Source organism: Hemitrygon akajei, unplaced genomic scaffold, assembly GCF_048418815.1.
Source record: "Hemitrygon akajei unplaced genomic scaffold, sHemAka1.3 Scf000120, whole genome shotgun sequence".
Lineage (NCBI taxonomy): Eukaryota > Metazoa > Chordata > Chondrichthyes > Myliobatiformes > Dasyatidae > Hemitrygon > Hemitrygon akajei.
The window spans coordinates 1164506-1191345 of NW_027332006.1; the positions used below are offsets into that span (position 1 = coordinate 1164506).

The following is a 26840-nucleotide window of genomic DNA, read 5'->3' on the forward strand; positions in this document are numbered from 1 at the left end:
TGATCACTTTTGCTAAACAACTGGCAATTGATGAAGTTTCTGTGTCTTCTTCCATTAATGTTGCTGCTTTACAGCAAAACTAACCCTCTCACTGTGTCAGAATCAGTGATTAAATCAGAACCCGAACACCGTGCTTTCATCCCTGCACGTTATAACTGGAACCATCTCACTGAGGGTCTGATGGAGACATGGGATCACATCTCCCCTGCTTCTGACATTTCAAATACCCTCAGAATGGTTTTCTGATTCAGTCTGAAGGTTACAGTACATTCAGCTCGTCGTCAGACCTGACAAACCATGTCTTCCCACAGCTGGTTCCACCTGTTGTTGTGTCCTCTTTCCTCCACCTCCAGGGAAGCTGCATCTCCACACAAACTCCTCACTTGAGACGACTGTCTGTACCCGTGACACAGGAAATCACATCACTGTCACTCTCCTGATCCCGTGTCTGACCTGCTCACCTCCGGGTATCCTCCCTCAACAAGCTTCTTCCTCAGTCACCATCTGTGAGATTATAAAAATTACAATTACTGTAGAACGATCTGTCAGGCAGCTCCTGTACCCCTCCACCTCTGACCATGCTTCGCTGGTTAAAACTCTCTCTCCCTTTGTAAACACCGGATGTCCCACTAGATCCGAACCATCTGTGCAACCCCGTGTCCTCCTCTGATGCAAAGGTCACTGACCTCCACCCCCGCCCCCGCCCCCCACTTCCCAATCTGTAGTCGCAGCCCATGGGCTCCCAGACTCTGGGGCTTTGTAACAAACACAATGTTAACAGCAGGATTACACTGTAATTAATATGAAAAGAGAATTGCTGCTTTCTGAAAGGACACGCCAACTGGCTCATCCAATTGCCCAGATTCTCCCTAGTTAACAACTTATTTTGTCCCGGGACCTCTCTTCCCCGGGTTACGGAACGTCCGATCACCACTCTGCTCCCACATCCCTCATCCGACCACTCACCCCACACCTATACATCCACCTATCAGCTCTATCCACACACACAGACAGATCCCCTTCGTTCCAAGCATCCTTCCGGCTCGGGGAACCACAACTTACCGATCCCACAGGGTTCGGGCGCAAAGCTAAAACCGGGGCTGCGGGACCAGAGAGCCCGGAGCTTCCAGCCGTCCGGCCGAGCTCGATCCCAGGCCTTTCCCTCTGCAGTCGGCCCCGATTTACACAACCCCGGGATCAGCCCCTTACTCACCGCTGCCCGAATAGGAGAAACGCCGCGCCTGCGTTTAGCAGGAGGTACTCCGAAGCAACACCGGTGGACAGAGGTCTGCACAGCGCCACCAGTGGCCGGAGGCGGGAGGGGCAACGGAGAGGTAAATCACAAATAATACGTACACAACGCTGGAAGAACTCAGCATCCGTGAGAAAAGAGTAGCCAACGTTTCGGGACGAGACCCTTCATCAGGAATGGGGGGGGGGGGAAGAGAGGGCTGAAGCTCAGTAATAGAGATAGGGGAGGAGGAAGGGCCAGAGACGCCAGGTGGAGAACCAATCAGAGGAAAGATAAAGGGGGAGTGGGGATAAGCATGAAAGAACTGTAGAGATAAAGGAGCAGAAAGTTGAAAAGGGAGAGAGGCAGAGAGGGACCTGGGATAGGGCGAGGGGGAGGGAATTACCGGAAGTTGGAGAATTCAATGTTCATACCACCAGGCTGGAGGCTACCCTGGCAGTAGATGAGGTGTTGCTCCTCCAACCTGAGTTTGGCCTCATCATGGCAGTAGAGGAGGCCCTGTATGGACATATCTAGATGGGAATGAGAGGACAGGTTGAAGTGGGTGGCAACCGGGAGGTCCTGCCTGTTAGGACTGACGGAGCGGAGCTTCTCGAAGAAGCGATCCCCCAATGCCCATACATGGCCTCCTCTACTGCCAGGATGAGACCAAACTCAGGTTGGAGGAGCAACCTGGCACCTCTAGACCTTCCCCCTCCCCTAACTCTATTACTGGGCTTCGTGTACGTATTCTTTGATCCACAGCATCTGCAGTTGTATTTTTGTGGTAAATCACAAACACGACAAAGTCTGCAGATGCTGGAAATTCAGAGCAACACAAATAAAATGCTGACGGAACTCAGCAGGCCGGGCAGCATCTATCGAAAAGAGTCAACAATCGACGTTTCCAGTTGAACCCCCCTTCAGGACTGAGATGGAATGGGAGAAATATCTGAATAAAATCGGGGCGGGCGAGGAAATGTCTCGCTGGAAGGTGACATGTGAAACCAGGGAGGTGGGAAAGCTCAAGATCAGAAGAAAATAGAGTCTACTAGGAGAGGAGAATGGAGAATAGGAGAAAGGGATGGGGCAGTGGACCCAGAGAGAAGTGATAAGCAGGAGAGTGGACGTGAAAAGTCAGAAAGGAAGAGAGGGAGTGGGAGGGAGGGGTGAGAGGGAGATTTGTTCACCGGAAGGAGAAATCGATATTCATGCTGTCAGGTTGGGGGTGGGGGTACACAGACGGAATATCAGGTACTGATCCTGCACCCTGAGGGTGGCCTCATCTTGACCCAAGATGGGCTGACACGTCGGAACGGGAATGGGAATCGGAATGAAAATGTTTGGACACCGGGAAGTCCTTTCACTGTAACACCCCGAACTCCACATCAAATCCGTCCAAACGAATCTGGGCGAACTTTAATGACCAATAAATATAATTCCTCTCAGCGATCAGGTGTCTGAGTGATTCCCTGACTCTGAGAGGAAGGGGTATCTATGGTCCACACTGTCAGGGTGATGAGTTTACCAGGAGACAAAGACTGCAGGGACGAGAGGTTTTCTGTTGACTAATACACTGTGTGTGGACCCCGCTGGCAATTCTGGTGTTGTGACCCGAATCGAGACAAACACCACGCTGCCCACTCCACCAACAACACGGCACAGCCGGACACATAACAGGGGACTTTACATCCCACAACACTGGATTCAGCGATGAAACCCGTGATTAATGTTGTTGTCCCACTGAAAAGTCCATTAAGGTGCTTTTAAATGCCAGCGCTCGCCCACAGGTGACGTCACACAGCTCCTCCCCCCACGCGCCTGACGTCACAAATGGGCTCCCCACACCGGGATCTGCACTCACGTGCGCGGTATCCCACGCGCTGCTGTGCTCGAGCTTTATCGGTTGAACGGCTGGGCTAATAATCACGTGAACAGCCCCTCCCCCACCGCTGTCAAGAGCGGGCTCAGGAGCTGCGCTATTCCCATTGGTGCGGACCGATGTCAATCACTGGTTACAACCAGTCGCGGAGGCGGACAAGCCGAGTGGGCGTTACCCCGCTGAGTCCGTCTCCCGCTCAAGCGCCGACCGCCTCATCAGAGCGGAGAAAACCTCAAAGTAAATGTCCGCTTTCTGATTTATTTCCATTTCCCTCCGAGGGAAGTTGGGGCGTTTGTGAAGCGTCTTCTGCGGCCGGAGTCTGATGTATCGCCGAGAGGTAGGAGGAGACCGCTCGGTCCGTCGGTTTGATGCCGGTTCCCCGGGGAGGGAGGGAGAGGAGGGATTTTATTGAAAGGATGAAGATGGTGTGAGAGGGGGCGGACAGGATGTTCTGGGTAACCACGCCAGAGGAATCATCTCCATACCATCTCGTCCTGTCAACATTCGGTATCTTTCAATGAGATCCCCACACACTCCTCTGAATTGCGGCGAGTACAAGCCCAGACCCGGCAAACGCTCATCATATGTTAACCCCTTCATTCCCGGAATCATCCTCGTGAAACTCCTCTGGACTCTCTCCAGTGACAACTCATCCTTTCTGCGATATGGGGTCCAAAACTGTAGACAATACTCCAAATGTAGCCCGACTAGTGTCTTAGAAAGTCTCAACATTATCTCCTTGCAGTTATATTCGATTCCCCTTGAAATAAACACTAACATTGCACTTGCCTTATTTACATAGAAACGACCTGTAAATGAAACTTCTGGGTGTCATAAGGGGGGTGCAGGTAGTGGACCCAAATGCAACACACAGACACTGAGGTGCTAGGAACAGGGCTCGGTTTGTCAGGAAAGCAAGGGAAGAAACGGCGCTGGACATTGACACACAGGCCCCGGACGAGACTGGGATTCAGGGCCAGGGCCAGGAGTCAGACAAGGAAAGCGGGACCAGGATAAGGAACTTGGTACTCGGTGCCTGGACTAGGACTCCGAGCCAGAGACTGGACAGGGCCCGGGTGGTACCAACGTCACCCTGTGACCCACCGTCTCCCGAAGGAGAGAAACTGCTTTTCACCCTGATGTCCCTCACCAGGTCATCCAGGAAGGATTTCAGCTGCCGTCTGTCATTCCCCGACACAGCATTCCTCTTCCCCTTCCCCTTCCGTCCGAGGATGACTCGCAGGGACTTCACCAGCCTCGGCATGCTAGGCCAGTGAAGCGAGGCTAGTTTAGGCCGATGCCTTGCACCCTCAGAGGAGTGAGTGAACTCTCTGATCTTCTCCACAGGTATCAATGGGAATTTCTCAGGAGGGGTGAGGATGTCCATTGTCTCACTATCAATAGAGTCTCCCTCCAACCCCTCACTGCAGACAGATCCCCCATCTTCCTCCTCATGTGGTGTATAAGGTGGCTGCCCCTGAAACCCAGACTGCACAGCGGGTACCTCCCTCATACCTTCCCGCTCCACCGTCGCATCAGTCTTATCCATAGGGAAAATCCCCAGGGACTCCCTGCAGGTCGTTAGTTGATGGGGTCGGCATGCAGGTTATATCACCCTCCCCAGGAGACAGGCATGAAGGGGACCCCAGCAGCTCTGGTCCAATGGATTCACCGGCAGCCTGATGCTGACAGTGAGAGAGCTTGGTCTCCTCTCCGCTCACACTGTTTAATACACTTGCCTCCAGGGAGGCGCTTACTGCTAAGTCCTGGGTGGAGGGCTCCAGGTCTGTTTTAGTTGTGCAAGCAGGCCTAACACTAGCTTGCTGCACAATCACACAACCTACCACAGGACTGGTGGCTACATCTGGGGATTCAGGGTGAGACACAACTTCACCCGGATTCACACCCCTTTCTGGGACTCCCCCGCATCTACATTCCCTGCCCTCTTGGGGGAACATTCCCTTCTCCTCTTCAAGCCGGAGGATCACACAGATGCGGGATTCACCGATGGAGCGTTACTCTCCGCTTCCATCACCCCGCCCGACTGTGCACATTCCCGAGCCTCCCGCTCCACTTCATGGCAAATGGACGTGAGCTCTGCGGTCTCGGGGGCCGACTTCTTCATGTGTTTGGATTTCTTCCTCACTTTCCTTCCCCGCACAGGCTCCACCCCGTCCCTCGCCTGAAACTCCCTGCACGTTGCCTCAGGAACACCCGCCTGAACCACAGGGGTAGGAGCAAGGACTGGAACAGACGTAGGAATAGGGACAGGGCTAGAGACAGGGTCAGGGCAGGAGCAGAGACTGGAACAGACGTAGGAATAGGGACAGGGGTAGAGACAGGGGCAGGAGCAGAGACTGGAACAGACGTAGGAATAGGGACAGGGGTAGAGACAGGGTCAGGGGCAGGAGCAGGGACTGGAACAAACGTAGGAATAGGGACAGGGGTAGAGACAGGGTCAGGGGCAGGAGCAGAGACTGGAACAGACGTAGGAATAGGGACAGGGGTAGAGACAGGGTCAGGGGCAGGAGCAGGGACTGGAACAGACGTAGGAACAGGGACTGGGGTAGAGACAGGGTCAGGAGCAGGGACTGGAACAGACGTAGGAATAGGGACAGGGGTAGAGACAGGGGCAGGGGCAGGAGCAGAGACTGGAACAGGCGTAGGAACAGGGACAGCGTTAGAGACAGGGTCAGGGGCAGGAGCAGAGACTGGAACAGACGTAGGAACAGGGACAGGGTTAGAGACAGGGTCAGGGGTAGGAGCAGAGACTGGAACGGGCGTAGGAACAGGGACAGGGGTAGAGACAGGGTCAGGGGCAGGAGCAGAGACTGGAACAGACGTAGGAACAGGGACAGGGTTAGAGACAGGGTCAGGGGTAGGAGCAGAGACTGGAACAGACGTAGGAATAGGGACAGGGTTAGAGACAGGGTCAGGGGTAGGAGCAGAGACTGGAACAGGCGTAGGAACAGGGACAGGGGTAGAGACAGGGTCAGGGGTAGGAGCAGAGACTGGAACAGACGTAGGAACAGGGACAGGGTTAGAGACAGGGACAGGGTTAGAGACAGGGTCAGAGGTAGGAGCAGAGACTGGAACAGGCGTAGGAACAGGGACAGGGTTAGAGACAGGGTCAGGGGTAGGAGCAGAGACTGGAACAGACGTAGGAACAGGGACAGGGTTAGAGACAGGGTCAGGGGTAGGAGCAGAGACTGGAACAGACGTAGGAACAGGGACAGGGTTAGAGACAGGGTCAGGGGCAGGAGCAGAGACTGGAACAGACGTAGGAACAGGGACAGGGTTAGAGACAGGGTCAGGGGTAGGAGCAGAGACTGGAACAGACGTAGGAACAGGGACAGGGTTAGAGACAGGGTCAGGGGCAGGAGCAGAGACTGGAACAGACGTAGGAACAGGGACAGGGTTAGAGACAGGGTCAGGGGCAGGAGCAGAGACTGGAACAGACGTAGGAACAGGGACAGGGTTAGAGACAGGGTCAGGGGCAGGAGCAGAGACTGGAACAGATGTAGGAATAGGGACGGGGTAGAGACAGGGTCAGGGGCAGGAGCAGGGGCCGGCACAGGTGTAGGAGCAGGAATGGGATCGGGGCAGAGGTATCTGGGGCACTAGTTCCCGAAGTGGACTCCCTGGGTTTTGGGTGCTAGGACAGTCCCTCCGAAAGTGCCCCCCTCTCCGCACGTATGGCACCGTGGGCGCTCAGAGCTCCAATACTCCTGATAATCTACCCCCTCGTACCGGACAGTAAACCGGCCCTCAACTTCGTCCTCCTTTTCCAGCTGCATGAATACCTGTCTCCGGAAAGAGATTACGGTATGGAGTCTCCTGAATTTGTGCCTGATGGCAGTTATTTCTGACCGTACTTGCCCCAAGCGTGCTAATGCGGGAAGCAGGTCCTCGTTGGGGATGAAAGGCTTCACCTGACTGAGGACGATGCGTTGTGTGGGAGCTGTCACTAGCTCCATCTGTAAAAAGATGTTTTCCACCGTGATCCCCCTACTGAGGGCCCGATGCACCAACTCATAATTCCTCAGATAAAACACTGCCTTCCCGAACTCTTTCTCAGTGGCCAAAACACCATCTCTCCCCAACAAGTCCTCCATAGCCTCCGCGCACTTTTCCAGGGTAGTTCCAGTTCGCAAAATACATTGCACCCCGTGTTCAACTTTCACCGACCGAAACAGGGCGTTGTCCGAGGCTGGAGAGGCAGCCGCCTTTGCATAACTCCCCGAAGGCCTGCGACTCCCTGTAGACTGGTCCGGCATGTTGCTTCTGTGTCCGAATCGAGAATGATACGGTGGTGGTGCTGCTTATAAAGTCCAGGACCGAGTTGAGTAACTGGCGGGAAACGTTTGTACTCGACAGTACCTTGCTGGCTCAGTGCCAGAAATTCCAACGCCAGGAAAGGCTCCATTAGTCCTGCAGAACTTCCAGGCCGTGAGAGGTCGAGACGTCTCAAACGATGTTTCGGCTCCTACACCGAACGAGAATCCCGACGATAGAGATGGAAGGAGGTTGTCCCGATGTCAGTGAGGGAACAACGACGTTTGTCTCCGGTTTTTGGAGCGACCCGGCTTCCCGGCGAGTTGCCAGCGGCCACAGCAGGGTGATACGCAGTTCGCAGCCGTCAACGAACCCCGTCCAAACTGGCAGAAAAACTCCAAACGAAGCTCCCACACTAAACCAGCCACTCACTTAGATGTTCAAGAGACGTTTCAAACCAATTTCCAAGTAAATCACGACCTTCATAAAGCAGTTTTTCCCCAATTTCTCCCAGCGCAATCAGAACAGCTCCTCTCTGTGTCTGACCCCGGGAGAGTGTGATGGGACGGTGCGGAGGGAGATTCACTCTGTGTCTGACCCCGGGAGTGTGTGATGGGACGGTGTGGAGGGAGATTCACTCTGTGTCTGACCCCGGGAGTGTGTGATGGGACGGTGCGGAGGGAGATTCACTCTGTGTCTGACCCCGGGAGTGTGTGATGGGACGGTGTGGAGGGAGATTCACTCGGTGTCTGACCCCGGGAATGTGTGATAGGGTGATGTGGAGGGAGATTCACTCTGTGTCTGACCCCGGAAGTGTGTGACGTGACGGTGTGGAGGGAGATTCACTCTGTGTCTGACCCCGGGAGTGTGTGTGACGTGACGGTGTGGAGGGAGATTCACTCTGTGTCTGACCCCGGGAGTGTGTGATGGGACGGTGTGGAGGGACATTCAGTCTGTGTCTGACCCCGGGAGTGTCTGATGTGACAGGCCATCTTGGCCCTTCTCGTCCGTGCTAAACTGTCACTCTCTACCATGTGTCACCGTCCTGCACTCACCCCATAACCCTCCATTTATTTCCTATCCATATACCTATCCAATTTTTTTTTAAATGACAAAATCAAACCTGCCTCTACCACTTCTACTGGAAGCTCGTTCCACACAGCTACCATTCTCTGAATTAAGAAGTTCCCCCTCGTGTTACCCCTAAACTTTTGCCCCCTAACTCTCAACTCATGTCCTCTTGTTTGAATCTCCCCTATTTTCAATGGAAAAAGCCCATCCATGTTAACTCTATTTATCCCCCTCATAATTTTAAATACCTCTATTAAGTCCGCCCTCAACCTTCTACGCTCCAAAGAATAAAGACCTAACTTGTTCAACCTTTCTCTGTAACTTAGGTGCTGAAACCCAGGTAACATTCTAGTAAATCTTCTCTCTACTCTCTCTATTTTGTTGACATCTTTCCTATAATTCGGTGACCAGAACTGTACACAATACTCCAAATTTGGCCTTACCAATGCCTTGTACAATTTTAACATTACATCCCAACTCCTATACTCAATGCTCTGATTTATAAAGGCCAGCATACCAAAAGGTTTCTTCACCACCCTATTCACATGAGATTCCACCTTCAGGGAACTATGCACCATTATTCCGAGATCACTCTGTTCTACTGCATTCCTCAATGCCCTACCATTTCAGTTCATCGGGTGCTGGGGGCAGCAGTAACCCCATGTCACTGATTCTCCTATAATGAGACCAAAGTCAGACACCAAGACACTAAGTTACAGCGGTTTATTGATATCATCATGACAAATGTAAATCGACTCACTCACAGTCACACACAATTAACTGACCGGCGACAACGAGTGACCGGTTGAATAATCAGTCCCGTTTCTCACCGTCACTCTGCATCGGGGAACCGATGATTATAAAATCACACTTCAGGGCCGTGTCCGGGATCGCTGCAGATCCAGGGTCACTGCCGGGGGATTTGTCCATTTAACATCATTATATCGGCCACGCTGCCGAATGCACCGTCCTCAGCAAAGGGAGCAAAAGGACTCTCTCCCGGGATAATCCCACCCCGGGATACCGGTGTCCCAGACTGAGCCCCGGACCCCCGGGCTCTTCCTGTCTGGGTAATTCCCCGGGGTCTCACGTGGGGAGTCTCGAACACTCACATCCGGCGGAAGCTGCCCCGCCGGACAGCAGGCGGAAACACGTCACTGCAGGACCGCTGTGAGCGACGCACACAGCGCGGGGCCCGAGCCGGTTCCGTTAAAACCGTTGGGAATCAGCCCCGGCGCGCGGCCGTTAAAGGTAAGGGCGGGAGTTAAAGGGGAGGGCGGGGAGTCGGCCAAATGTCCCCGTCCCGCGGGCGGGGATGTTCACACATTCAGATGTTCACACGGTCACCACTCTCAGTCCGGGTCTGACTCCCCGCAGAGATCTCAGTTCCTTCTCCCCGGTCCGACTGAACCGATTCCCCCACAGCCTGAAACAGATGGGAGAATAAAGATGAAATAAACAGATTACACAACAGTGTCAGTAACAGGGGACCGGGGTTAATGTTTCAACAACACTCACAGACAAATATCACCAGAAAACCCGCGGATCCGCTGATATTTTATCACATTGAACATTAACACAAACACTCACTGGATCAGCTTCAGACTCGGGAGGGTCAGTATGAGGCGGCGGAGAGCGGGGACAGATCGGTCAGTCAGCGAGTTTGATGCCAGGTTCAGATCCGTCAGTGATGGTTTTGTACTGAGAGCGGAGACGAGATCCTCGGCACCAGAATCTGTGAGACCGACATTGTCCAGCCTGGAGATGAGAGAGAGTGAGGGTGAAGGACACAGAGAGACAGGAGACGGTACAAATCCCCAGTGTTTATCAGTAACACAATTACTGATCACATTAATGTTCAGTGTCAGACACCCAGTGACTGTAAACACAATCTCCCACAGTCTGGTACTTACCACAGTTTCTGTATTTTACACTCCGGGTTCCTCAGAGCCGCAGACACCAGTTTCACTCCTGAATCTCCCAGTTTATTATCACTCAGCTCCAGCTCCGTCAGTGATGGGTTTGTACTGAGAGCGGAGGCGAGATCCTCGGCACCAGAATCTGTGAGACCGACTTTGTTCAGCCTGGAGATGAGAGAGAGTGAGGGTGAAGGACACAGAGAGACAGGAGACGCTACAAATCCCCAGTGTTTATCAGTAACACAATTACTGATCACATTAATGTTCAGTGTCAGACACCCAGTGACTGTAAACACAATCTCCCACAGTCTGGTACTTACCACAGTTTCTGTATTTTACACTCCGGGTTCCTCAGAGCCGCAGACACCAGTTTCACTCCTGAATCTCCCAGTTTATTATAACTCAGGTTCAGATCCGTCAGTGATGGGTTTGTACTGAGAGCGGAGCCGAGATCCTCGGCACCAGAATCTGTGAGACCGACACGGTACAGCCTGGAGATGAGAGAGAGTGAGGGTGAAGGACACAGAGAGACAGGAGACGGTACAAATCCCCAGTGTTTATCAGTAACACAATTACTGATTTTTTTCTTCAGCACGACTGCGCAAGTCGGCCAGAGAGAACAGCGAGAAGAGTTTAAAATGAAGACAGATTTACAGAGCGAGCGTCAGAGGAGCGGGAGACATAGAGTAGGAAGGCTTTGGCTCAACGGGGCTTCGGCAATAAAGGGTCGAGGCGAGGTAGGTTATCTGTTTACAATACAGACAGAGAGTATGTGTGTGAGGCTGGTTTTCTGTGCTCGGTGTCAGATGTGGGAGATCCTGGAGACTCCCAGCCTCCTGGACGGCAACATCTGCACCCGGTGTGTCGAGCTGCAGCTTCTTAGGGACCGAGTTAGGGAACTGGAGATGCAGCTCGATGACCTTCATCTGGTCAGGGAGAGCGAGGAGGTGATAGAGAGGAGTTACAGGCAGGTGGTCACACCGGGGCCACGGGAGACTGAAGAAGTGGGTCACAGTCAGGAGAGGGAAGGGCAAGAAGCAGGTACTAGAGAGTACCCCTGTGGCTGTACCCTTGACAATAAATACTCCTGTTCGAGTACTGCCGGAGGGGGCTGACCTACGGGTTGGGGAGCATCAGTGTCAGTGCCTCTGGCACAGAGTCTGGCCCTGTGGCTCAGGAGGGCAGGGAAAGGAAGAGAAAGGCAGCAGAGATAGGGGACTATAGTCAGGGGGTCAGACAGATGATTCTGTGGTGGCAGGAAGGAAACTCGGATGGTAGTTTGCCTCATAGGTGCCAGGGTCTGGGATGTTTCTGATCACGTCCAAGATATCCTGCGGTGAGAGAGAGAACAGCCAGAGGTCGTGGTACATATTGGTACCAGTGACATAGGTAGGAAAAGGGAAGAGGTCCTGAAAGTAGACTACAGGGAGTTAGGAAGGAAGTTGAGAAGCAGGACCTCAGAGGTAGTGATCTCGGAATTACTGCCTGTGCCACGTGACAGTGAGAATAAGATTAGGATGAGGTGGAGGATAAACGCATTGACTGAGGGACTGGAGCAGGAGGCAGGGATTCAGATTTCTGGATCATTGGGACCTCTTTTGGAGCAGGTGTGACCTGTACAAAAAGGATGGGTTGCACTTGAATCCCGGGGACCAATATCCTGGCAGGAAGGTTTGCTAAGGCTACTGGGGAGAGTTTAAACTAGAATTGCTGGGGGGAGGGAACCAAATTGATGTGATGGAGGAGAGGGAGGTTGGCTCACAAATAGAGAGAATTTGGAGACAGTGTGAAAGGGAAGATACGCAGGTGATGGAGAAGGGAGGCACTCAGTCCGATGGTTTGAGATGTGTCTATTTTAATGCAAGGAGTATGATGAATAAAATGGATGAGCTTAGAGCGTGGATCAGCTCTCGGAGATATGATGTGGTGGCCATTACAGAGACTAGGATGGTGCAGGGGCAGGAATGGTTACTTCGAGTGCCAGGATTTAATTGTTTCAGAAAGGACAGTGAGTGAGGCAAAAGAGGTGGGGACGTGGCATTGTTGATCAGAGATAGTGTCATGGCTACAGAAAAGGAGGATGTCGTGGAGGGGTTGTCTACGGCGTCTCTGTGGGTGGAAGTTTGGAACAGGAAGGGGTCAATAACACTACTGGGTGTTTTGTATAGACCACCCAACAGTAACAGGGACATCGAGGAGCAGATAGGGAGACAGATTCTGGAAAGGAGTTTTAATAACAGGGTTGTTGAGGTGTGAGATTTTAATTTCCCAAATATTGATTGGTATCTCCCTAGAGTGAGGGGTTTAGATGGAGCGGAGTTTGTTAGGTGTGTTCAGGAAGGTTTTCTGACACAATATGTAGATAAGCCTACAAGAGGAGAGGTTGTACTTGATCTGCTATTGGGAAATGAACCTGGTCAGGTGTCAGGTCTCTCAGTGGGAGAGCATTTTGGAGATAGTGATCACAATTTTGTCTCTTTTACCACACCTTTAGAGAGGTATGGGTCAGTTAAGTTAGGGAAACCTTTAATTGGAGTAAGGGGAACTATGGGGCTATCAGGTTGGAACTTGTAAGCATGAATTGGAAACAGATGTTGTCAGAGAATAGTACCGAAGCAATGTAGAAAATATTCAAGGGATATTTACACGGGGTTCTGAGAAGGTGCGTTCCAATGAGACATGGAAAGGATGGTAGGGGACAAGATCTGTGATGTACAAAGGCTGTTGTAAATCTAGTCAAGAAGAAAAGAAGAGCTTACAAAAGGTTCAAAAACGAGGTAGTGATATGAATCTGGAAGATTATAAGGCTAGCAGGAAGGAGCTTAAGAATGAAATCAGGAGAGCTGGAAGGGGCCATGAGAAGGCCTTGGCGGACAGGATTAAGGAAAACCCTAAAGCATTCTGCAAGTATGTGAAGAGCAAGAGGATAAGATGTGACAGAATAGGACCAATCAAGTGTGACAACGGAAAAGAGCGTATTGAACCGGAGGAAATACCGGAGATATTTAATGAACCATTTGCTTCAGTATTCATGACGGAAAAGGATCCAGGCAATTGTAGGGATGACTTGCAGTGGACTGAAAAGCTTGAGAATGTAGATATTAAGAAATATGTGGTGGAGCTTTTGGAAAGCATCAAGTTGGATAAGTCACCGCGACCGGAAAAGGTGTACACCAGGCGACTGTTGGAAGCAAGGGAAGAGATTGCTGAGCCTCTGGCGATGATCTTTGCATCATCAATGAGGACATGAGAGGTTCCGGAGGATTGGAGGGTTGCGAATCTCGTTCACTTATTCAAGAAAGGGAGTAGGGTTAGCCCAGGAAATTATAGACCAGTGGGTCTTACTTCAGTGGTTGGTAAGTTGATGGAGAAGATCCTGAGAGGTAGGATTTATGAACATCTGGAGAGGCAAAATATGATTAGGAATAGTCAGCATGGCTTTGTCAAAGGCAGGTTGTGCCTTACGAGTCTGAATGATTTTGTTGAGGATGTGACTAAACACATTGATGAAGGAAGGAAGAAGATACAGTGTATATTGATTTCAGCAAGGCATTTGATAAGGTACACCATGCAAGACTTATTGAGAAAGTAAGGAGGCATGGGATCCAAGGGGACATTGCTTTGTGGATCCAGAACTGGCTTGCCCACAGAAGGCAAAGAGTGGTTGTAGACGGGTCATATTCTGCATGGAGGCCGGTGACCAGTGGAGTGCCTCAGGGATCTGTTCTGGGACCCCAAGTCTTTGTGATTTTTATAAATGACCTGGATGAGGAAGTGGAGGGTAGGGTTAGTAAATATGATGATGACACAAAGCTTGGGGGTGTTGTGAATACTGTGGAAAGCTGTCAGAGTTTACAATGGGACATTGATAGGATGCAAAACTGGGCTGAGAAGTGGCAGATGGAGTTCAACCCAAATAAGTGTGAAGTAGTTTACTTTGGTAGGTCAAATATGATGGCAGAATATAGTATTAATGGTAAGACTCTTAGCAGTGTGGAGGATCAGAGGGATCTTGGGGTCCAAGTACATAGGACACTCAAAGATGCTATGCAGGTTGACTCTGTAGTTACAAGGGCGTACAGTGTATTGGCCTTCATCAGTCGTGGGATTGAGTTTAAGAATCGAGAGGTAATGTTTAACAGTTGAGAGATTATGAGGGGGGATAGATCGAGTTGACGTGGATAGACTTTTTCCATTGAGAGTAGGGGAGATTCAAACAAAAGGACATGATTTGAGAGTTAGGGGGCAAAAGTTTAAGGGTAACATGAGGGGGAATTTCTTTACTCAGAGAGTGGTAGCTGTGTGGAGCGAGCTTCCAGTAGAAGTGGTAGAGGCAGGTTGGGTATTGTCATTTAAAGTAAAATTGGATAGGTATATGGACAGGAAAGGAATGGAGGGTTATGGGCTGAGTGCCGGTCAGTGGGACTAGGTGAGAGTAAGCGTTCGGCACGGACTAGAAGGGCCAAGATGGCCTGTTTCCGTGCTGTAATTGTTATATGGTTATATATGCAGCTATACAGGACCCTGGTCAGACCCTACTTGGAATACTGTGCTCAATTCTGGTCGCCTCACTATAGGAAGGACGTGGAAACCATAGAAAGGGTGCAGAGGAGATTTACAAGGATGTTGCCTGGATTGTGGTGCATGCCTTATGAGAATAGGTTGAGTGAACTTGGCCTTTTCTCTTGGAGTGACGGAGGATGAGAGGTGATTTGGTAGAGATGTACATGATAATGAGAGGCATTGATCATGTAGATAGTCAGAGGCTTTTCCCCAGGGCTGAACTGGCTAACATGAGAGGGCATAGTTTTAAGGTGCTTGGAAGTAGGTACAGAGGAGTTGTCAGGGGTAAGTTTTTTTACACAGAGAGTGGTGAGTGCGTGGAATGGGCTGCTGGCGGCGGTGGTGGAGACGGAAACGATCGGATCTTTTAACTCCAGGAAGGCTACATGGAGCTTAGAAACATGGAGGGCTATGGGTAAAACCGAAGTAATTCTAAAGTAGAAACGTTCGGCACAGCTTTGTGGGCCGAAGGGCCTGTATTGTGCTGTAGATTTTCTATGTTTCATTGTTTCTACTGATCACATTAATGTTCAGTGTCAGACACCCAGTGACTGTAAACACAATCTCCCACAGTCTGGTACTTACCCCAGTTTCTGTATTTTACACTCCGGGTTCCTCAGAGCCGCAGACACCAGTTTCACTCCTGAATCTCCCAGGTCATTCCGCCCAAGTCTAAACACAAAGAGACAGATTGATGAACAAAGTGATTCAAACCGTGGGTCTGGGGGAATTTCTCTCACTTGGATATTTCAGGAAACATTAAACCCTTCAGTAAATCACTGATCGGAGTTCCCATCACTATCAATGTCCCTCACTGACCAGCTCCAGTGTATTCACCGAATGTCGGTAATTTCGTCTGTCGGTGTGACTCTGTAAACTCCACATATTCTGTCCCATTCCCCGATGGCTAAACAAAACGTTCCCGACAGAAAAGCAGTAATGTCAATGGGACACAGTGAAATAGACCCACCCGAGCTAAAGGGATGGGGAAGAGAGATCCCACAAGAAGAGTGGGGGATGGGAACAGAGGCCCCACACGAGAAAGGGTGATGGTGAATAGAGATCCCACATGAGGAAGGGGGATGGGGGAGAGAGATCCCGCAGGAGGAAGGGGAATGGGGGAGAGGGATCCCATAGGAGGAAGGGAGATGGGGAAGAGAGATCCCACAGGAGTTCGGATGGACGAGAGATCTGAAAGTAGGAAGGGGGATGGGGAAGAGAGATCCCACAGGAGGAAGGGGGATGGGGAAGAGAGATCCCACAGGAGGGGGGATGTGGTAGAGAGATCCCACAGGTGGAAGGGGGAAGGGGAAGTGATAGATCCCTGAAGAGGAAGGAAGATGTGGAAGGGAGACCCACAAGAAGGGTGGGGTATGACAACAGAAGCCGCACAGAAGAAAGGTAGATGGGGAATAGAGATCCCACAAGAGGAAGGGGGATGGGGAAGGGAGATCCCACAGGTGGAAGGGGGACAGGGAAGAGAGATCCCACAGGAGGAGGGGGGATGGGGAAGTGAGATCCCACAAGAGGAAGGGGGACGGGGAAGAGAGATCCCACAGGAGGAAGGGGGATGGGGAAGTGAGATCCCACAGGAGGAAGGGGGATGGGGAAGAGAGATCCCACAGGAGGAAGGGGGACGGGGAAGAGAGATCCCACAGGAGGAAGGGGGATGGGGAAGTGAGATCCCACAGGTGGAAGGGGGACGGGGAAGAGAGATCCCACAGGAGGAGGGGGGGATGGGGAAGTGAGATCCCACAGGAGGAAGGGGGACGGGGAAGAGAGATCCCACAGGAGGAAGGGGGATGGGGAAGTGAGATCCCACAGGAGGAAGGGGGATGGGGAAGAGAGATCCCACAGGAGGAAGGGGGACAGGGAAGGGACATCCCACAGGAGGAAGGGGGACGGGGAAGGGACATTGCACAGGAGGAAGGTCGAAGGGGAAGGGAGATCTCACAGGTAGATTGCTACCCATGCCTCGTGCTAGTGAGGCTAGAAATAGGAAGATAATGCAGCTAAATACGTGGCTGAGGGGATGGTGCATGAGGGTGGGGTTCATGTTTCTGGACAATTGGGCTTTCTTCCAGGAGAGGTGCGACCAGTTCGAATTGGACAGTTTGCACCTGAACTGGAGGGGACTAATATCCTTGCCGGTAGGTTAGGCAAGTTCTGCTCAGGGGGTTTTAAACCAGATTGTAAGTGGAGGGTGCAGTGTGTTAGAGCTGATAGTGATGTGGAGGAGGATACGGGTCATGTGAGGACTGCTTGTATAGACAGATATCAAATGTTTGTACGTGATAGAAATGTTCTCAGGTACATCTATTTCCATACGAGGAGTATTGTAGGTAAGGCAGATGAGTTTAGGTCGTGGATTGGCACATGATGATATCGACATCATTGCTATTAGTAAGACTTGGTTGCAGGAGGGGCAGGACTAATAACTATATAAACATATAACAATTACAGCACGGAAACAGGCCATTTCGGCCCTTCTAGTCCGTGCTGAATGCTTACACTCACCTAGTCCCACTGACCCGTACTCAGCCCATAACCCTCCATTCCTTTCCTGTCCATATACCTATCCAATTTTACTTTAAATGACAATACCGAACCTGCCTCTACCACTTCTACTGGAAGCTCGTTCCACACAGCGACCACTCTCTGAGTAAAGAAATTACCCGCCATATTCCCCTTAAACGTTTGCCCCCTAACTCTCAACTGATGTCCTCTTGTTTGAATCTCCACTATTCTCAATGGAAAAAGCCTATCCACGTCAACTCTATCTATCCCCCTCATAAGTTTAAATACCTCTATCGTCCCCCCTCAACCTTCTATGCTCCAAAGAATAAAGACCTAACTTGTTCAATCTTTCTGTGTAACTTAGGTGCTGAAACCCAGGTAACATTCTAGTAAATCTTCTCTGTACTCTCTCTATTTTATTGACATCTTTCCTATAATTCGGTGACCAGAACTGTACACAATACTCCAAATTTGGCCTTACCAATGCCTTGTACAATTTTAACATTACATCCCAACTCCTATACTCAATGCTCTGATTTATAAAGGCCAACATACCAAAAGCTTTCTTCACCACCCTATCCACATGAGATTCCACCTTCAGGGAACTATGCACCATTATTCCTAGATCACCCTGTTCTACTGCATTCTTCAAAGCCCTACAATTTACCATGTATGTCCTATTTGGATTATTCCTACTAAAATGCAGTACCTCACACTTATCAGCATTAAACTCCATCTGCCATTGTTCAGCCCACTCCTCTAACTGTTCTAAATCTCTCTCAAACTTTTAAAACCTACTTCATTATCCACAACGCCACCTACCTTAGTATCATCTGCATACTTACCAATCCAATTTACCACCCCATCATCCAGATCATTAATGTATATGACAAACAACATTAGACCCAGTACAGATCCCTGAGGCCCACCACTAGTCACCGGCCTCCAACCTGACAGTTATCCACCACTACTCTCTGGCATCTCTCATCCAGACACTGTTGAATCCATTTTACTGCTTCAGTATTAATACCTAACGATCAAATCTTCCTAATTAACCTTCTGTGCGGAACCTTGTCAAGGGCCTTAATGAAGTCCATATAGACAACATCCACTGCTTTACCCTCGTCAACTTTACTTGTAACCTCTGCAAAAAATTCAATAAGGTTTGTCAAACATGACCTTCCATGCACAAATCCATGATGACTGTTCCTAATCAGACCCTGTCTATCCAGATAATTATATATACCATCTCTAAGAATACCTTCCATTAATTTACCCACCACTGACGTCAAACTGACAGGCCTATAACTGCTAGGTTTACCCTGGGAACCCTTTTTAAACAATGGAACCACATGAGCAATACGCCAATCCTTCGGCACCATCTCCGTTTCTAATAACATTTGAAATATTTCTGTCAGAACCCCTGCTATTTCTACACTAACCTCCCTCATGGTCCTAGGGAATATCCTGTCAGGATCCAGAGATGTATACACTTTTATATTCCTTAAAAGTGCCAGCTTCATGTTCCGGGGTTCTGTTGTTTCAGACCTGATGGGGGTAGGGATGAAAGGAGAAGGAGTGGCATTACTAGTCAGGGAGAATCTCACAGCTGTGCGTAGACGGGACAGCCTGGAGGGCTTGTCTATAGAGGCCATATGGGTGGAGAGTGAGGAACGGGGAAAATGTGAGCACACGAATAGGGTTGTATTATAGACCACCCAATAGGCAGAGAGAATTGGAGGAGTAAACCTGTAGAGAGTTAGCAGACCGATGTAAGAAACAGAAAGTTGTAATCGTAGGGGATTTTAACTTTCCACATATTGACGGGGACTCCCACTCTGAGAAAGGGTTAGATAGCGTGGAGTTTGTCAAATGTGTTCAGGAAAGTTTTCTAAATCAATATATTGAGGTACCAACGAGAGAGGGTGTAGTACCTGATCCCCTATTAGGGAACCAGACAGGTCAGGTGACAGAAGTATATGTAAGCAAACATTTTGGGTCCAGTGACCTTAATGTCATTAGTTTCAAGATAATTATGGATAAGGATAGGACTGGTCCACCAGTTAAGGTTCTGAATTGGAGAAGGGCCAATTTTGTGGAAATGAGAGAGGATCTGGGAAAAGTGGATTGGGATAAGTTGTTTTCTGGCAAGGATGTGTTCAGTAAGTGGAAGGCCTTCAAGGGTGAAATTTTGAGAGTGCAGAGTTTGCATGTTCCTACCAGGATTAAAGTCAAAGTTCACAGGCATAGGGAACCTTGGTTTTCAAGGGATATTGGTGATCTGGTTAAGTAGGTGTTTAGCAGGTATAGGCAACAAGGAACAAATGAGGTACTTGAAGAGTATAGAAAATGTAAGGGAATACTAAAGAAGGAAATCAGGAAGGCAAAAAGAAGACATGAGGTTGCTTTGGCAGATAATGTGAAGGTAAACCAGAAGGGTTTCTACAAGTATATTGAGAGTAAAAGGATAGTAAAGGACAAAATTGGTCCCCTTGAAGATCAGAGTGGTCGTCTATGTGTGGAGCCTCATGAGATGGGGGAGATCTTAAACCGTTTTTTTTGCGTCAGTGTTTACTCAGGAAACTGGCATAGCGGATATGGAATTAAGGCAAACAAACAGTAGTGTCATGGAACATATAGAGATTAAAGAGGACGAGCTGCTTGCTGCCTTACAGTGAATACAGGTAGATAAATCCCCCGGGCCTGACATGATATCTCCTCGGACCTTGAGAGAGACTAGTGTAGAAATTGCAGGGGCACTGGCAGAAATATTTAAAATGTCCTCAGCCACGGGTGCGGTGCCAGAAGATTGGAGGGTAGCTCATGTTGTTCCGTTGTTTGAAAAAGGCTCCAAAAGTACACCAGGTAATTACAGGCCAGTAAGCCTGACATCAGTAGTAGGTAAATTATCAGGAGGTGTTCTGAGAGATCGGATATACAAGGATTTGGACAACCAAGGGCTGATTAAAGATAGTCAACATGGCTTTGTATGTGGTAGATCAAGTTTAATGAATCTTGTAGTGTTTTTCGAGGAGGTTACCAAGAATGCATATGAAGGAAAGGCTGTGGATGTTGTCTGCATGAACTTTAGTAAGGCCTTTGACAAGGTCCCACACATAAAAGGTCAGTTCAGAAGGTTCAGACACTAGGTATCCATGGAGAGGTTGTAAACTGGATTCGAAATTGGCTGAGTCGGAGAAGACAGAGAGTGGTAGTGGATGATTGCTTCTCAGACTGAAGGCCTGTGACTAGTGGTGGGTCTCAGGGATCTGTGCTGGGACCATTGTTTGTTGTCTATATCAATGATCTAGATGATAATGTGATAAATTGGATCAGCAGGTTTGCTGATGACACTAAGATGGAGGCGTTGTGGACAGTGAGGAAGGCTTTGAAAGCTTGCAGAGGGATCTGGACCAACTGGAAAAATGGGCCAGAAAATGACAGAAGGAATTTAGAACATATGACATATAACCATATAACAATTACAGCACGGAAACAGGCCATCTTGGCCTTTCTAGTCTGTGCCGAATGCTTTCTCTCACCTAGTCCCACCTACCTGCACTCAGCCCATAACCCCCCATTCCATTCCTTTCCTGTCCATATTACTATCCATTTTTTTTTAAATGACAAAATTGAACCCGCCTCTACCACTTCTACTGGAAGCTCGTTCCACACAGCTACAACTCTCTGAGTAAAGAAGATCTTCCTTGTGATACCCCTAAACTTTTGTCCTTTCACTCTCAACTTATTCCCTCTTGTTCGAATCTCCCCTACTCTGAATGGAAAAAAGACTATCCATGTCAACTCTATCTATCCCCCTCATAATTTTAAATACCTCTATCAAGTCCCCCCTCAACCTTCTACGCTCCAAAGAATAAAGACCTAACTTGTTCATTAGGTGCTGAAACCCAGGTAGTATTCTAGTAAATTTACTTAGTACTCTCTCTATTTTGTTGACATCTTTCCTATAATTCGGTCACCAGAACTGTACACAATACTCTAAATTTGGCCTTAACAATGCCTTGTACAATTTTAACATTACATCCCAACTCCTATACTCAATGCTCTGATTTATAATGGCCAGTATACCAAAAGCTTTCTTCACCACCCTATCCACATGAGATTCCACCTTCAGGGAACTATGCACCATTATTCTTAGATCACTCTGTTCTGCTGCATTCCTCAATGCCCTACCATTTACCATGTATGTCCTTTTTGGATTATTCCTACCAAAATGTATCACCTCACACATATCAACATTAAACACCATCTGCCATCTTTCAGCCCACTCTTCTAACTGGCCTAAATCTTTGAACAACAAGCTTTGAAAACCTTCATTATCCACAACGTCACCTATCTTAGTACTATCTGCATACTTACTAATCCAATTTACCATTCCATCATCCAGATCATTAATGTATATGACAAACAACATTGGACCCAGTACAGATCCCTGAGGCACACCACTAGTCACCACTTTAATGCAGACAAGTGTGAGGTGTTGCATTTTGGAAGGACAAATCAAGGTAGGACATACACAGTAAATGGTAGGGCACTGAGGAGTGTGGAGGAACAAAGGGATCTGGGAGTTCAGATACATAATTCCCTGAAAGTGGCGTCACAGGTAGACAGGGTTGTAAAGAAGGCTTTTGGCATCCTGGCATTCATAAGTCAAAGTACTGAGTATAGGAGTTGGAATATTATGGTGAGGTTGTAAAGGGCATTGGTGAGGTCAAATTTGGAGTATTGTGTGCAGTTCTGGTCACTGAATTATAGGAAGGATATCAGTATGGTTGAAAGAATGCAGAGGAGATTTACTAGGATGTTGCCAGGTCTTCAGGAGTTGAGTTACAGGGAAAGATTGAACAGATTACGACTTTATTCCTTGGAGCGCAGAAGAATGTGGGGGGATTTCAAAGAGGTTGACAAAACTCTGAGGGGTATAGACAGGGTAAATGAGAATAGGCTCTTTCCACATACATTAGGAGAGATAAATTACAGGAGGACTTGGCTTCAGGGTGAAAGGGGAAAGGTTTCGGGGGAAATTCTTCACTGAGAGAGTGGTGAGAGTGTGGAACGAGCTGCCATCCGATGTGGAAAATGTGGACTCACTCTTAAGCTTTAAGAATAAATTGGATAGATACATGGATGGGGGCGGTCTGGAGGGTTATGGACTGGGTACAGGTCACTGGGACAAGCGGAATAAAGTTTCAGCACAGAGCATAAGGGCCAGATGGCTTGTTTTCTGTGCGCTGGTGTTTTATGATTCTATGAAGGGCTGTGGGGAGGAGAGTTCACTCAGGCGTAAGGGCGAATGGGAAAAGAGCTCCCACAGGAGGAAGCGAGATGGGGAAGAGAGACCCCACAGGAGGATGTGGGAAGGGGAAGAGAGATCCCACAGGAGGAAAGAGGAAGGAGAAAAGCGATCCCACCGGAGGAAGGGGGATGGGGAAGAGAGAACTCGCAGGAGGGAGATGGGGAAGGGATATCCCACAGGAGGATGTGGGAAGGGGAAGAGAGAACTCGCAGGGGGAAGGGGGATGGGGTAGAGAGATCCCATAGGAGGAAGGTGGATGGGGAAGAGAGATCCCACTGGAGGATGGGGGAAGGGGAATAGAGATCCCACAGGAGGAAGGTGGATGGGGAAGAGAGATCCCACAGGAGGAAGGGGGATGGGGGTGAGAGACCCCACCGGAGGAAGGGGGATGGGGAAGAGAGATCCCACAGGAGGAAGGGGGATGGGGGAGAGAGATCCCACAGGAGGAAGTGGGATGGGGAAGAGAGATCCCACAAGAGGAAGGGGGATGGGGGAGAGAGATCCCACAGGAGGAAGGGGGATGGGGAAGAGAGATCCCACCGGGGGAAGGGGGATGGGGAAGAGAGACCCAACAGGAGGAAGGGGGTAGAGAGATCCCACAGGAGGATGTGGGAAGGGGAAGAGAGAACTTCCAGGGTGAAGGGGGATGGGGTAGAGAGAACTTGCAGGGGGAAGGGGGATGGGGTAGAGAGATCCCACAGGAGGAAGGGGGACGGGGAAAAGAGTTCCCACAGGAGGATGTAGGATTGGGAAGAGAAATCTCACAACAGGAAGGGGGTTGGGTAAGAGAAATTCCACAGGACAATGGGGCATGCCAAAGAGAGATCCGGCAGGAAGTGGCAGGTATTCGAAACAAGGCCCTACAGGAGTAAGGGGATGGGGAAAAGAGATACCACAGGAGTAAGGGGATGGGGAATGGAGATCCCGCAGGAGGAAGGGGCATGGGGAAAAGAGATCCCAGAGGAGGAAGGGGGATGGGGAAAAGAGATCCCACAGGAGGAAGGGGGATGAGGAAGGAAGATCCCACAGGTGGATGGGGGATGGGGAAGAGAGATCCCACAGCAGGATGTTGATGGGGAGCAGAGAGTGCAGAGGTGGAAGGGGATGGGGAGTAGAGATCCCACAGAAGTAAGGGGATTGGGGAAGATATATCCCTAGGAAGAAAGATGGTGGGGAGGAGATATCCCACAGTTGGAAGGAGAATGGGGAAGAGAGATCTGGCAGGAGGATGTGGGATGGGGAAGAGAGATACTTGTGGAGGGACAAGACAGATCCCACAGGAAGAGGGGGCGTTATGATGACCCACAGGAGGAAGTGGAATGGGGAAGAGCAATCCCTCAGAAGGAAGGGGGTGGTGACAATAGATCCCACAGAAGGAATGGGAATGGGGAATACAGATCCCATAGGATGATCAGGCATGGGGACGAGAGATGGGACAGGAGGAAGTGGGTGGGGAAGCGAGATCATACAGGAGGTTGGGGGATGAGTAGGAGAGATCCCATAGGAGGAAGAGGGGATCCCATAGGGGAAAGTAAATGCCACGGGAGGAAGGGGGACGGGGAAGCGAGATCCCATCCGATGTAGGGGATTGGGAAGAGAGATCCCACAAGAGGATGGGGAATGGGGAAGAGAGATGTACAGGAGGAAGGGAAATGGCGAAGCAAGATCCCGTAAGAAGTGGAGGGATGGAAACAGAGCCCCCACGGGGGTCAGATGGATGGGGAAGAGTGATCCCACTGTAGGAAATGTGATATTGAAGAGAGATCCCACAGGAAGAAAGGGGTGGGGAGTTTAAATCACACAGGAGGAAGGGAGTTGGGGAAGACAGATCCAACAGATGGAAGTGGGATGGGAACAGAGGCCCCAGAGGGTGAAATGGGATGTGGAAGAGAGATCCCACAGGAGCATGGGGGGTGGAGAAGAGAGATTCCACTGTAGGAATGGGGATGGGGAAGAGAGATTCATCAGGAGGAAGGGAGCTGGTGATGAGAGATCCCACAGGAGGAAGGTGTATAGGGAACAGAGAGCCCACAGGAGGAAGGTGTATAGGGAACAGAGAGCCCACAGGAGGAAGGGAGATGGGTAGAGAGATCTCACAGCAGGAAGGGGGATGGGGAAGGGAGTTCCCACAGGAGGAAGGGGGATGGATCGAGAGATCTCACAGCAGGAAGGGGGATGGGGAAGAGAGATCCCACAGGAGGAAGGGGGATGGGGAAGAGAGACCCCACCGGAGGAAGGGGGATTAGGAAGAGAGACCCCACAGGAGAAAGGGGGATGGGGAAGAGAGATCTCACAGGAGGAAGGGGGATGGGGAAGAGAGATCTCACAGGAGGAAGGGGGATGGGGAAGAGAGACCAGACAGGAGGAAGGGGGATGGGGAAAAGCGATCCCACCGGGGGAAGGGGGATGGGGAAGAGAGATCCCACCGGAGGAAGGGGGATGGGGAAGTGAGATCCCACAGGAGGAAGGGGGATGGGGGAGAGAGACCCCACCGGAGGAAGGGGGATGGGGAAGAGAGATCCCACAGGAGGAAGGGGGATGGGGGAGAGAGATCCCACAGGAGGAAGGGGGATGGGGAAGAGAGATCCCGCAAGAGGAAGGGGGATGGGGGAGAGAGATCCCACAGGAGGAAGTGGGATGGGGAAGAGAGATCCCACCGGAGGAAGGGGGATGGGGAAGTGAGATCCCACCGGAGGAAGGGGGATGGGGAAGAGAGACCCCACCGGCGGAAGGGGGATGAGGAAGAGAGACCCAACAGGAGGAAGGGGGTAGAGAGATCCCACAGGAGGATGTGGAAAGGGGAAGAGAGAACTCGCAGGGTGAAGGGGGATGGGGTAGAGAGATCTCGCAGGGGGAAGGGGGATGGGGTAGAGAGATCCCACAGGAGGAAGGGGGACGGGGAAGAGAGTTCCCACAGGAGGATGGGGAAGGGAGACCCCACAGGAGGAAGGTGGATGGGGAAGAGAGATCCCACTGGAGGATAGGGGAAGGGGAATAGAGATCTCACAGGAGGAAGGGGGATGGGGAAAAGCGATCCCACTGGAGGAAGGGGGATGGGGAAGAGAGATCCGACAGAAGGATGGGGAAGGGAGACCCCACAGGAGGAAGGGGGATGGGGAAAAGCGATCACACCGGAGGAAGGGGGATGGGGAAGAGGGATCTCACCGGAGGAAGGGGGATGGGGAAGAGAGAACTCGCAGGGGGAAGGGGGATGGGGTAGAGAGATCCCATAGGAGGAAGGTGGATTGGGGAAGAGAGATCCCACTGGAGGATGGGGGAAGGGGAATAGAGATCCCACAGGAGGAAGGTGGATGGGGAAGAGAGATCCCACTGGAGGATAGGGGAAGGGGAATAGAGATCCCACAGGAGGAAGGTGATGGGGAAGGGAGATCCAACAGCAGGAAGTTGTTGCGGAAGAAAGCCCAGAGGAGGAAGTGGAATGTGGAAGAGATGTCCAACAGATGGAAGAGGATGGGAAAGAGAGGACCCAGAGGAAGAAAGCTGGTGGGGAAGATAAATCTGACAGGGAAGAGACATTACATACAGGAAGTGGGATGGGGAAAAGAGATCCCACAGGAAGAAAGGGAGTGGGGAAGATAAATCCCACAGGAGGAAGGATCATGGGGAAGAGAGATCTGATAGGAAGGGGGAGGGGACGTGGAAGAGAGATCATACAGGAGGAAACTCGGATGAGTAGGAGAGATACCTCAGGAAGTGGGGACATGGAACAGAGGAACCACAGGAGGAAGAGGAGTGGGGAAGAGAGATCCCACTAGGAGAAGGGGGATGGGGAGTAGAGATCCCAGAGGAGGCAGGGGGGTGGGGAAGAGCGATCCCACCAGAGGAAGTGGGATGGGGAAGAGAGACCCCACAGGAGGAAGGGGGATGGGGAAAAGCGATCCCACCGGAGGAAGGGGGATGGGGAAGATAGATCCCACAGGAGGAAGGGGGATGGGGAAGAGAGACCCCACCGGAGGAAATGGGATTAGGAAGAGAGACCCCACAGGAGTAAGGGGGATGGGGAAGAGAGATCTCACAGGAGGAAGGGGGATGGGGAAGAGAGAT

The 26840-nt window shown here is 50.6% G+C and overlaps 1 protein-coding gene across 1 annotated transcript in view; it reads right to left on the minus strand.

The window, feature by feature from the left end:
- Positions 1–629: 629 nt before the first annotated feature.
- LOC140723609 (NACHT, LRR and PYD domains-containing protein 3-like) overlaps positions 630–26840 on the minus strand; it is a 54487-nt gene continuing 28276 nt past the window's right edge. Inside the window, exons 8-16 of the mRNA XM_073038176.1 lie at positions 15527–15613; positions 10699–10869; positions 10373–10543; positions 10050–10217; positions 9082–9135; positions 7302–7497; positions 6989–7090; positions 5119–5331; positions 630–791 (exon numbers count right to left, since the gene is read on the minus strand). Coding sequence (XP_072894277.1) covers positions 630–791; positions 5119–5331; positions 6989–7090; positions 7302–7497; positions 9082–9135; positions 10050–10217; positions 10373–10543; positions 10699–10869; positions 15527–15613 — 1324 coding nt within the window. The remainder of the gene's footprint in view (positions 792–5118; positions 5332–6988; positions 7091–7301; positions 7498–9081; positions 9136–10049; positions 10218–10372; positions 10544–10698; positions 10870–15526; positions 15614–26840) is intronic.